This window comes from Cinclus cinclus, chromosome 8 (assembly GCF_963662255.1).
Source record: "Cinclus cinclus chromosome 8, bCinCin1.1, whole genome shotgun sequence".
NCBI lineage: Eukaryota > Metazoa > Chordata > Aves > Passeriformes > Cinclidae > Cinclus > Cinclus cinclus.
In genome coordinates, this window is record NC_085053.1 from 2,907,986 (window position 1) to 2,920,837 (window position 12,852).

The 12,852-nt window shown below is 43.6% G+C and overlaps 1 protein-coding gene across 2 annotated transcripts in view; it reads right to left on the reverse strand.

Annotated features, from left to right (window-relative positions):
- Positions 1-12,852, reverse strand: part of XPR1 (xenotropic and polytropic retrovirus receptor 1) — a 105,895-nt gene that overhangs the window by 16,584 nt on the left and 76,459 nt on the right. The window contains exons 5-12 of one of the 2 annotated variants that reach the window (XM_062497360.1): positions 10,239-10,388; positions 9,700-9,783; positions 9,126-9,207; positions 8,827-8,847; positions 6,089-6,261; positions 5,681-5,860; positions 1,603-1,768; positions 591-604 (exon numbers count right to left, since the gene is read on the reverse strand). In XM_062497360.1, coding sequence (XP_062353344.1) covers positions 591-604; positions 1,603-1,768; positions 5,681-5,860; positions 6,089-6,261; positions 8,827-8,847; positions 9,126-9,207; positions 9,700-9,783; positions 10,239-10,388 — 870 coding nt within the window. Of the gene's footprint in view, positions 1-590; positions 605-1,602; positions 1,769-5,680; positions 5,861-6,088; positions 6,277-8,826; positions 8,848-9,125; positions 9,208-9,699; positions 9,784-10,238; positions 10,389-12,852 lie in introns of both variants that reach the window. The other variant, XM_062497359.1, reaches the window with a different exon arrangement.

The window sequence follows — 12,852 nt, forward strand, 5'->3', positions numbered from 1 at the left end:
ACGGCAGTGGTTCCCCACCCACAGCTGGTACGGAGGCACACAAACAGCGAGAAGCCCAAAGGATCCTGAAGTTCAATATTCCATCTTGGAGGTGTTCAGGTGACACAGCATCAGTAACACATCCAGACAGATCACCATCTAACTCCCTCAGTCCTGCCAGTATAACTAAGATGCAAGATTAGAAATCATCTATTTTTAAATGTGCCCAGTGCTGTTGGCGGTACTGTGAATAATCAAATTAAAGATGGAATTACAAAAGGTCTTCAACACTGGAATTTTCTGCATAAATGGGAAAGCACTTAGAAACTCTGCAGGACAGCTCTAAAAGGCTACTTTGCCCAAGATGTCCTTGACCCGTTTTTCTTGTGCATTATAATAGGGGAAAAACATATTTCAGTATGGGACTGGGTTTGGCATTTTTCTCTCTGTTTTTAAAAAGCAAAGCCAAGGCATAGTCTGGCTTCAAAAACTGGGATGAGAAGCAACCACACCACAGTGCCACTGTGTCCCTTCCTCCATGTTTGAAAGCCTTCTTTTTATTAAGGCAATGACCAGGATACCCTCAGCTTTTCCTGGAACTCCCCAAGAACTCCACATTCTTCTGCTGTCTCATTCAGCACATCTAAACCAAACACCCTGCTGCCTAGCATTCATTTGTTTCTAATTCACACTAAGGGAGGCACATTATTAGCTGATATTTACCCCAAAATACCATGCTATCATTCCACTGCTCATATTGGAAGAGGACAAATTGTTATGCACACAGTTGCTTTATGTATTTGAATTTAATTTTTAATAAGTAAATATTTAGCTGCTCACAACGCTGTCTTTTAAAATGAAGGGAAAGATCAGACAGATTGGAAGAACAAAGTGAACACTGATGCTTATTGAAGCATACAGCAAATTCTCCCAGCAAGTGTCAAAACCATCAGACAATACGATTTGCCAGCAGTCAGTGCTTAAAGTGGAACATCAACAGCCCCATCCGTGAGGAGACAGGTACTGCTTTGCCACTGGGAAGGCCACAGTCAAAACTCACGTTCCAGCTCTGTGTTCCTTCTGGCTAGAAAAGAAGACAGAGCATAGACAACTCTGGCAGAGCAGCATCAACTCAATTCGAGTAAGAGGTGGCACTAAGGAGCTTCTCTGTCCTCTCTTGCTTCAAGGTACTGTGATGGAGCCCATAAGAACCAGGCTACAGCACAGAAAGCTGTGCTGAACAAGCTCAGGATTCTCATGATGAGCAATAGGAAGAGGCTAAAGGCAAATACGTGGTTAAACTACTATGAAATAAAACAACAATGCCAGGAAAATGGATTTCTCTTCCCAATCAGGAGTGCTGTGTCTAAATACTTTGATGGATATACACATCAGGCCAAATGACTGGATTAGGAAATAAACACTCATTTGAAATTCCATTTCTCTGGATGGAAGTAAGAAAGAGGAGAATCTCTCTAATGCCATGTTTACAAGAAATGCCAATTATTTTAATTTCCTGTACTATTAATAATCCTCTTTAAAACAGACAATTAGGAAGTTGCTTGGCTCAGTTCTTCTCAGGTCATTTTGACCACATTCCCAGGGTCATCAGCATTACTCTACCTGTATCTGCCAGAAGTCCAGCATTGTCCTCCCACTGAACCTCAAAGCTGTAGAAGCAGATCATGTATTCCAAATCCATAAGTATCACGACCAGGCTGTTGAGCTGATCAGCCAGCCAGAAATCTGCGAAGCCTACCTTGTGGAAGGGAGCAGTGAATACTCGAAACTGTCAGGAAAAACAAAGTGGGAACAATTCATGGCTGTGTCAAAGGCATCCAGAGCAGTGGCAGCACATCACAGAAGTGAACAAATATGGAAATAACAGAAACACTTGAAGATTTATTGCTGACCTTTTGCTCCTGCTGACAAAAAAGGGTTAACTGTCTCCTCACTTTCAGTACAAAGAAGGTTCCTGCTTTCCTGCTCCTGTATGCATCTATTCCTGTGCCCACCCAGCATTTTGTTTTTCACTGGCAGAACAGCCCAGTCTCCTACAACCAAGCTCTTTCCCAGAAAGTCCCAGTCTCCACTTAAGACCTCTACACAGCTCCATTTCTCTCGTTGCCCCTCACTTGGATCAGCACTTTCTTTCAGGCATTTACATCATGTCTATTGACATCTTCCACACTTACCTTCCCCCTCATACTTATTGTGGGTTGGATTTAGAGCCCCAGCAGAGCCATTAGTCTGGTCATGCCGTGTTTTACTTAACTCATGAGTTGTTCTTTGCCGATAGAAGTTGTGACAGCGAGGTCTGCCAATGCCTCCAGCAGGGAAAGGGTTAAAGAAAGGGCAGAGGAAATCCTACTGACTGTCAGTTGGACTCCCCCTCAATCCCAGACCACTTTCCCTCTAAGCCTGAACAGCAGTTTGCTCCTTCCAAAGCAGACAGTTTTGTGCTCCATTACCTTTGATTACGCCCCTCCCTACCCGGTTAGTTATAGTTACTAATGGCCAATTTCTCACAGACACAGCACCAGAGGCCATCCGGTCATTCCAGGATTTATGAACCTTTAAATTAATGAAAGCACAGGCTAACACTGATCTTTTACACTGCTCTCCCTATTAACCTGAAGGGTGAACAGCTCCAGAAGCCCAGGAAAGGACTGACATATCCCCATCAGCCTGTAACGCAGATTTAAGGCTGTGCTCCTAAAATTTCAAAGCCAAATAGGGGATTAAGAGTTAGTGGCATAAAGCAGATATAGATCTTGACCCAGAATGCCCCATCCTCATGTTGGATAGCACCTATTCCCAAGGGTCAAATAAGGCCAGCCTTTAGGGAGGACTGTCTTCAAAGATGCCCAGCTGCAGAACAGCTTCTGCAGAGGCCAAAGACCACACACCAGCCTTCCCTTGCAAAAGCTCTTTCCTCCCTTTTCCCAACACTCCCTGATACTATCTTCATCTGTTTCATTGTAGACCATTGTTTTGCCCATGAACAAAGACTAGCTAAGCAAATGAAATGTGAAAATAGCTTTACAGATCTCCCCGAAAAAAAAACAAAACTAAAAAACCCAACCCCCCCCCCAAAAAAAAAAAACCCTCAAGAAATAATAATATTCCTGTTATTTAATTTAGGGAGAGGTACTCCAGCACTGCCAGGTGACAGCATAAAACATTCAAGAGAGTAGAAGTTTTCCACCTGCAGGTTACAGATGAGGAAGAGCCAACAGATAGACCTATGACATACCTGGCACTGGCATCTGAGCCAACCTTCCTTCAGAAGCTGAGCTGCCATCTGAACCCTCCCAATGCCATGTGCCAGGCACTGTGGCTTCTGCCTGCTGCCCAGGCACAGCTGGAGCAGCAGCCCCAATTCCAGGAGGTGCTGGCAATGGAGGTACCACAGCTGAGAAGTGTCTGCGACATCCCCCAGATAAGGATAAAGCCATAAAACACCAGAAGCTGGAGCTGCACCTCGGTTTCAAGAACCAGCAGCAATTCTCTATCAACTATTCCACAGCCTGAGCACAGACTTCCTGGTGCTGATCCCTGCACTTTTAATTCGTGCTGAGATGCCAGATATCTGAGCTGAGCTGAACACTTCCTAGCTTTTCACCTCTCACAGCCAGGCTCCCTGCACTCGTGTGGCCATTCAGCTCCTGCAGAGAGCGTGGGCACGGTGACATTCCCTGTGCTCGGATCCGTATCCGACTCCTCCCGGCAAGCTGCTCTCCCCAGCCCACACAAGGGCACTCAGGGGCTTCTCATCTGGCAGCAAAGGCACAAAGAATGCTCACCTAAGCACACAGGCAAGAAAGAAGAGCCCGGCAGGGAAATTAGACTTTAGTACATGCTAAAGAACTTTTCACTCAGAGGAAGATCAATTCTGATGTCAATCGCCATCCCTCAGGGATTAGCACAAGAGATCCCACCCTCAACAAGCAGTTGATGTTGATCACAGGTGGAGGCAGGAAAGCCTCCTAGATCCATGAGGAAATGCTACAACACACTCAAGCATGGCCCTGATTTGCTTCCAGAAAGATTGAAAGTGCCAGTAACACTCTGCTGCACCTGATATGTCAGACTTTGTTTTGGCTGGAAATGAAACATATGAAGCATATGAAGAAAAATGCTCACCAAACGTAACTTAGTGTGAACAGCACAGTTCTAAGGTTTGGTAGAAAGTGTTTACAAGGGCATTTAGTGACAGGACAAGGAGGAATGGCTTAAAACTGACAGAGTGTAGGTTTAGATTACCCATTAGGAAGAAATTCTCCCCTGTGAGGGTGGTAAGGCCCTGGCACAGGCTGCCCAGAGAAGCTGTGGCTGGCTCCATCCCTGGGAGTGTCCAAGGCCAGGTTGGACAGGGCTCAGAGCAACCTGGGATCATGGAAAATGTCCCTGCCTGTTGGCAGAGGGGTTAGAACTCAATGATCTTTAAGGTCCCTTCCAGCTCGGGACATTCCATGATCCTACAACTCTATCTCAGACTGCAGCATAGTCTGGAGATCACTGGGACAGGGCAGGAGCTGCAAACAGTCTAACAGCTCTGTGGAGACTGAGAATCTCACCCTGGCAAGATATTAAGGTAAATTAGCACAGATACTGCTCATGTGGTTAAAGCACATCCAGTGCTTCCCCTCACACCAGGGGACAGCAGTCAGACTAATGAGGCTTGGGACTAAAAGTACCTCTGTGAGGGATGGCTTTGTGTTGGAAGGCACAAAAGAAGAAGCTGGGATAGCAGCAAGCCAGCAAATCAAATAACAGAGGTGAGCACACAGAGGTTCATTCATTGTGTGTATACCTGCACGCACGTCCTCAAAGCATGATGCTGTGTCTCATCTTTGCCGTGTTCCAGATAAAGTTAATTGTTTTAATTGGCATTAAAATGATTCTATGAAGAAAACCAGCCAGCCGAACCCTCTTCTGCCCAAAGCTTTCAGAGCAGTGCCAGCAAGAAGAAGGTATCAGGGGAACCAGCTTGATTAAAGCCAATTTAAAAGGGTGCACAGGTTGGGGAAGAGCATATGGATCAGCCATTTGGGAACAAGCTCCTGAGTCACCCAGCAAGTCTGAAAAATGTTCTTCCAGAGCTCCCACCTATAACTGGGACACTAAAGCAGCACATATATTTACACTGAATTTACCAGGCTTACCTTACGGGAAAATAAATAGCTCAGTCTCAAACAAAGAGTTGGTTTAAGAGCACAAGCAGAAAAAACCCCACCCATGAACAAAATTTTATAAGCAGTAACATTTCCAAAGGGTCTCTCTCTATCAGTTAACCCTCTCAGTGTTGGCACTATCCCAATTTGGGCTGAGGAGCATCCATGCAGCCTTGCCTTAGAGCACTGGACCTCTAATCAATCTGTCTCACTAAGTTAAGGAATAAACAAGCAAAGACATCCAAGGGTTTCCACACATGCAAAACTTTGTAAGCAGCTGTCTGTAGCAAGGTTAACAAGTCAACTGGTACAGGAAGAAGAATATGCTCCTGCTAACCCATCCTCAAAAACTATCTGCAGTCAACACACCTGATCAGGTCTGATCTATAAATCACCATGGTATAAGCATCCCCCAGCATCCCTTTTTCCTGAGGTCAGTGACACTTGTATATACTTCAAAGCTACTGCTCAGCCACAGCATTTAAAAAAAAAAAATATTTATTTCAACCAGATTTGACACTTACCAATAGTTTGAGCAGCCAAAAACGGGACTTGTAATATAAGGTTTTGGTAGGGTTGATGAGAAAAAGCAACATGAAGCCGTACAAGATGAGTGGGTTCACCTGCATGGGGATGTAGGTGAATTTACCATATATACATGCCAACAGGCTCAGGCACCACAAAACGCCCAGGAAGCCAGCAATCTGCAGGAAAAAAACAAACACACAGACACCTAATGAAAACACAGCCCCCAAACCTACAATGTATTCTCATTAGAAGAAAAGGGAGAGCAGTGCTCAATCCTGTAATCTAATCAGACTTCAGCAACTTCCTCTTCTAATTGTATTAGGAGTCCTTGCCAGGAAACGGTGCAGGATTTATCCTGCTGATCCCCAGCAGGGCTCAGCCACTCTAAAATTCCTCCTGTTCACCTCAAAGAGATGTTGATGGGACAAGTTGCTGCGGGGATTGAGTTCGAAGATGAGGACGTGGTTGACTCCAGCCTGTCTCCAGCCATATGTGTTGATACCCAGGAGAAAGAGGAATTCTATCAGGAGAAAGCCACCTCGATAGATTCTCACCAGTGGCCACACATTTGGTCCGTCTATAAAAGCCACACCTGGCAAAGACAAAAAAAAAAAAAAGGAAGGATTTTAGGGATAACAGAGGTTGTCTCACAAAGCAAGGCTTTATGCTGGTTCTCAGAGGTTTGGCTGTACCCTGAGAAAACAGGGTACATGTGTACACAGCTGCATGTTGCAGCAAGTGGAGGACTTTGTGCCTAGCCTGTCAGAGGATTTAGGAGTATTCTAGGGAAAATTCCATTTCCAGCTGCTGTAATCGAGTCATTAGCAGCGTCCCTGCCTCACACTAGAGGCACAAGGGACAGCACCAGCATAAATCTGACCAGAGGCACTTAAATATTCTGGTTTAATAGAGATGAAATCCCAACAGACAGACACACAAACACTTCAGCTCCCCACAAAACCAAAAGGAACCATTTACAGCATTTAAAACAATGCTAAACCAGCCTAATCACCGAACTCAGTACAATGGTGATGCAATACATATTCATGGCCAGCATTACAACACCCAGCCCCACCCAAACAGAAATCCCAGCACAAGGCAGCAGTGCTGGAAAGCCTGTTGCTTCCTTTTCAGGGGTTTGGAAACGAATGAGCTTCATTTCAAACAATGAAAATCCTTATACAGCAGCAGTTTTCTCCAGCATAAACCCCTTTGCAAAGGACTGTCTCCCCTGGTCACCAGGCAAGGGTTTGATGAGAAAAGCACAAATAAAATACAGTTATTCAACCCCCAGTTTTAGTTTCATTGAGTTTCTCACCCACATGCTTTCTAAGAGGGGTAAGAGAAAGAACGCGCACTTCACAGAACTGAGGCTGAGAATTTACTCCCACAGACCTGCCTAAATGACAGTCCCAAGTTTTTCAAACCTTTTCTCAGAGAAAACAAATCCACAGGGAATTTCATGTGTTCAGCATCTACATTTTATACAACATAACTTACAAAGAGAAAGCTGTGTGAGAAACAATGACTCCAGAACTGCTGCTTTAAATTTAAAACTTAAGACTCCTGGATTCAGGCAAAACAGAGTCAGCTTTTGGACAGAAATTACACACCCCCAAAAAAGCTGAAAGAAATAAGTCTTAAATGTGGAATTATAAAAAAAAAAAAAGATTTTTCAAATTTTTACCTGAAAACCAAGGAAAAATTACCAAGTGGGTAAGGTTGGAAAGAACCACAATGGGTCATCTGGTCAAAACTCCAAACAGGGTAGAGTATCCCCAAAAATACTGACTAAGAACCCCTGGTGACAAGTCTAATGGCAGCCTAAATCTCAAACAAGAGCAGGACCACAGAAAGGGCATGAGATTTTGCATGAAACCTTGCAGATTTGTGGTTAATAAAGGGAATGCACATTTCTGTGAAATTCCAACCTCACTTACACACTAGCTTGGCACCTAGGGAAGCCCATGCAGAAACAGAATTTGTCCTCTTTAGGGTGACACCCTCCTGGGATCCACTTGTGGCTTTGTAGCCTTTAACAGACCCCAGGTAATGATGAACTCATCTCTGTAAAATGCTGCTGCTGTAGTTCTTGAATCAGGCAGTACAGCACTGGGTTACTGACAAAAAGCCATGTTCTGACACTTTTTCACAAATTCTCCACATAGAACACTAAAATCCTACCTCAGCTGATCAAATCACAGCAACAATTTGGCAAAAGCAGCTGAGAGGTTAGCAAAGTATGAGCTAATTGAAAACACCCACTTTGCACTTGGAATCCAGGTTTTTGCCCAGTGTCTGCAGTAATGTTCAGCTATCAGATCATGCTTGCTGACACAACACACAGGGTTAGTAACACCTGCTTTAGAGATATAATCATTTCCATGAATTCCTTCTCACAACTGTGTCACTTTTTCATTCTTAGCACCGAGAGGGAAAGCAAACACAACTGGCTTCAATCATATTTGCATCTCACACAGAGATCAAACGTTTAAGTAACAGAAACGATGAATAAAGAACAGTTTCTACACATTAAACAACCCCTTCATGCAGATGGGTCAACTTCATGCCTCTACCATGGGAAGACCAAAGGGGAAGCACTGCAAACAGCTCCTCCAACAGAGGCATTTTATCCCATGAGATGGTTGGATCCAATTACAGAAACATCCGATTAAAAATTCTTTTAAGTCATAAAAACACAGACATGGGCTTTCCCTAATGCAAGAGCTCGTAAGTTGATTTGTTAAGCCTTTTCCTTTGTACTGCTTAAGCAAGCTACAACACTCCAGAAATCACACACACAATTAGTAAAGCCGCTTGTGATTAAGCTCTGTGTCTGGATCTGCAGCACTAACGTGGCTCTTGCTCTAATCAGGGGCCAAACTCAGAAGGCACAAAGCAGAATAAAGCCAGGGCCTGAGAGATGCACCCATTAATTGTAGCTTTTAAACAGTCTTGCCAACATCTGCCAATAAGAAAAAGTCAATTAATTCCATTAGCAGATTCCAGGCATTGAACTCCTTGGAATAGCCACGTGAACTCCCAGTTTCCATCCCGAGTGGCATCTGGTCACATGGCTCTGTGTCTGGTGGTCTTTTCTTTAGGGACTCAACACCATGCAAAGCTCAAGTTCTACAAGCACCTGTCTCGAGGTGGCTATGGGCTGTGTGTTCCCAGAATGATAACAAAAATCTCTTTTCACGCATAGATGTTGCATCCTCGGAATATCCCTCCAAAAATAAGGAGGAAACCAGAAGAAAAGGATTTTTGTGTTCAAAATTCACATATCCAACCACATGAGAAAAACCCCAACCTACTGCTGAGCAGAGCTAATAGCTCACACCAATGTGATATGGCTCTGATTTAACCCAAAACATCGAGGTCCAGGCCCTCCATAAGTGAGGAGAATACACCCAACCCGAGGCATGGCAGGACACCTACCTGAAAGTATGACAGTGACATTCAGTGCAATGAACAACCCACAGAACAATCCAACCCTGAATGTAGTCCAGGCTGGTACAGGCTGTGAACAAAGCCACGGCAGAATTAAGGTGAGGCAAACAGGTTATCAGCACAGTCAGATCAGTTTGCAGAGCAAACTTAAAATCAGAAACACAAGCTCCTGATCCCTGATTCTGACTGCACTCTTGCTCTTGAAGTGAGGTTTTTTAAAACTGAAAATGCTGTGTAATATTCTTGCCATCTTGAAACAAGAGCTTGGGCATCTCAGTGCCCCCTGAAAAATATTCCAGGCCACACAAACACTAAGCATACGCTTTTATTAGCACAAATTTCCTTTTTACCATTTATCTCCTCCCTTCATTACCTTGTCTGCATGCATTAGGAGTAGCAACCTATTTCCAAACCTTCCGGAACTAAAGCAGATTATCTGGCCCTGCCCCATGCATGCTCACATCAATTATTTCCACCGTTCTGTTCAGATGCTGAATCTGATTTGGCACCCTGACAAGTTGGAGGAGCAGAGCAGCTTTGCTCCACAACCCTCATCTCTCACCTGAGCTGCTCCTAAGGGTGGAACACGCAAACGTTTCATTGCCTTCTGTCTGTCTCCATCTTCCAACTCGTTGGTCACCACTTCCTAAGGAGACAAAGATACACACCACTGATCTTCTGAATGATGGGCATGTGGTAATACCAAAAGTAAAGGTTGGTTTCCCTGTAACAGCTGAGCCCTGGCCCAGTGCTCTTTTAATACAAAGACGTGCCAGAAGTCAGTGGCATTTCAAAATCAATGATTAGCCATCTTGGTGGTAAATACAAGCTGTAGAGAGGGCAAAACACTATGGAAATTATAGTGTCATAGCATAGTTTGGGTTGGAAGGGACCTAAAGATCTTGTTCCAACCCCCCGCCATGGCCACAGGCCCTTTCTACCAGAACAGCTCTGCTCAGAGCTCCATCCAACCTGGGCTTGAACAGTTCCAGAAACCAGCAGTGACCAAAATTCCATTGTTTGGTTGTTTTTTTGTTTGTTTGTTTTTTTTTTTTCCCCTGCTAGCTAGAAGAGGAGCAGTGCCCAGGCCAGCCTCTTCACCTCTGTTTCAGAGATAAGCTGGTTGATCTTCTTGCAGGTGTAGAAGGGAGCCACCTCCACCTCGGCCACCCTCCACTCCGCCCCCCGCGCCGTCTCCAGGTTCTTGTCATGCTTCTTCAGGATCTTGCGGAAGCCGGTGAAGTTCAGGTTCTGCAGACAAGGGAAAAAAACATGCTGGCTTTTAAACCCCAGCCATCTCCCAAGAAGGAGGAACGGTTCTCTCTCCAGTGCTAGCTAGAAAGGAGTTGCTAATAAGAATCAAAAATCATTGCGTTTATTGTCAGGAGGCTTCTGAGTACTTACTTTACTGTAAGGAATATATAATCCTAGCAAAAATTTAAAAAAATAAAAAAAAAGTGGGACTCAAGGACATAAAAGGGAGAATACCTAAACATTTTTATTTCCTGAAAACCCAGATTGCTTCCACCTTCCTCCTTCATGCAAGAAGCAACCTGATGCTACCTTGAAGACAAATAACCCTTAAGGGGTTTTCCCTCCTGAACAATCTGAGCTACTGACTTCTTTAAAATTTACACTGGTTTCAAATCAAGTTCTCCAGCTTAATTCATTATAGAAGGGAAATCATTATATGAAAGCTGTCAGTGCTGCAGATTAAATCCAGACAAGTGCATCCCCACAGCAGCATGATTTTTCTCAGAGTATGTTGCACAATGACTGCAAAACCAGCCTAGGCTGGCAGATGTGGGAGATGCAACTCTCCAGTCTGTAGAGACAAGCACACAATGCTTAAAACAAGAATCAGCTGTTGATTTCCTAGTTATAGATGATCCCTGATTCAACACCCATGCACAGTACCTAAGACAGGCAAAGCTCATCACACAGCAGTAAGTGCTGTGGCATGATGTATTTGCAGTCCTGCATTTCATTGTGCAGGAAGTGCCACCTAAAAAACTCCACGTTTCATTCAAGCAACAGCAGAAACACAGAGAGACCGTGGCAATACTCACCTCTGAAAAAAAGCTTAGAGAGCAGCTTGTAAATAAAACCAGAGAAACCAGAGAAAACAGCAAAATCCAATGCCCTGGGGAGAGGCACCAACTACTCACTGAAATTATTTTCAGTGTAATTATGCTCTGAGTGATTTAATGCCAGACCCTCCCATCCAGGTGGGAAATAAGGCTGGGGAGACAGGAGCAGGAAGCCAAAGCTTTAATGACCTGCCTTATTGCAGACAAGAGGCTTTAATTACTTTCTATTGGAAAAGAGAAAATTCCACCCTGAGGAGAGCAGAAATTTCACATGAAAAACTGCAACGAAAGGATGTTTTTGGTCGGGGATCTTTCTGTGGCCTGAAATAACATCCCTTCATCTGCCATGGGTACAATCCCAGCATAAATGTTGGGTGTCCTGGCTGGCTGGGATATGTTTATACCAGACACCCTAAAAACTCTCCAGTGGCACTTAATCCTCTGGCTGCAAAAGTTCTGCAACCTCAAAATGCATGATAAAAGCACTGCTGGTCATAGTGATGCTTCTGACAAGGAACACACAGTGATGGGACTATGGATCAGAACAAACATCATTTATGCAGTCTGACATTTCACTATTCTTGCTGCTTTTATTTGGCAAGGGGCCTTCTCCAAGCCTGACCTCCATTATTTCTGCTGCATTTTGTGGAAAAAAACAAAATACCAAAACCCTCCACAGACAACAAACAGTGCAACTTTAGCAATAATACCATGCAACATATCAAGTAGAATTAAACAGTGAACTCAAAAATCTTTGTTCATATATGTCAGGAAATGCACCAGCAAGGTAATTTAATAAAACTGGTTCAGTCCCTCTTATTCAACCAATAAATGCACTATATACAGAATAAGTAACTAAATATTATAAGCTTAATTTCTCAGCATTTGTCTGTCAACAGCATTTCAAATAAACAGATTCTTTTATGTACATACACACTCTAGAATAATACACTGCTGGTAACAATAAATTAATTTTATCAGAAGTTTAATCACTGATAAGTTAAACATGTAAGAGCTGCCCTGGAGACTGCTTATAGTTTCATTTGATGTTTGGTTTGTGTAACTCAGGAATGAATGCATTTGTTCAGCCCTAAGAGACTGAAGAACTTGCTTCAGGTGGATTTTCCTTCCTCAGTAACCCAGCTCAAGGCATCAGCATTTCATCAAAGCTAGTTTGATATTTATAGTGCTGCTGCTGATTTCATTTTATCTCCTACATGAAGGGCTCAGGCACATCTTGTTATTGTTTTTTTTTCCTTCCAAAACTGGAAGAGTTTGAGTATTCCTCATTGTTATAGTCTAAGCTCAAGAGTGATTAACAACAGTAGTACTCTGGGATTTAGTTTTATGTCTACTTTTGTGTTTGTGTTCCTTGGTACTCCTCAACTTCAATACCGATTTGAAGGAATTTTTCTCATTCTCTCTATGGAGTTATGTTGTAGAAATAAGCTCTGCTGCCTCTGCAAAGTGTGAAAGCTATCAAAACCAGATGGGGTTTAGATCAATATTTAGTAGACTTACAGTGGGTCTGGACTCCTGGTAGCAAAAAGCAAAAATATCAGTGTGCAACCGGCCTTTCCTCACCAAGGAATAGTGGGAAAAGATTTCCCAAAGGAATGACCCAC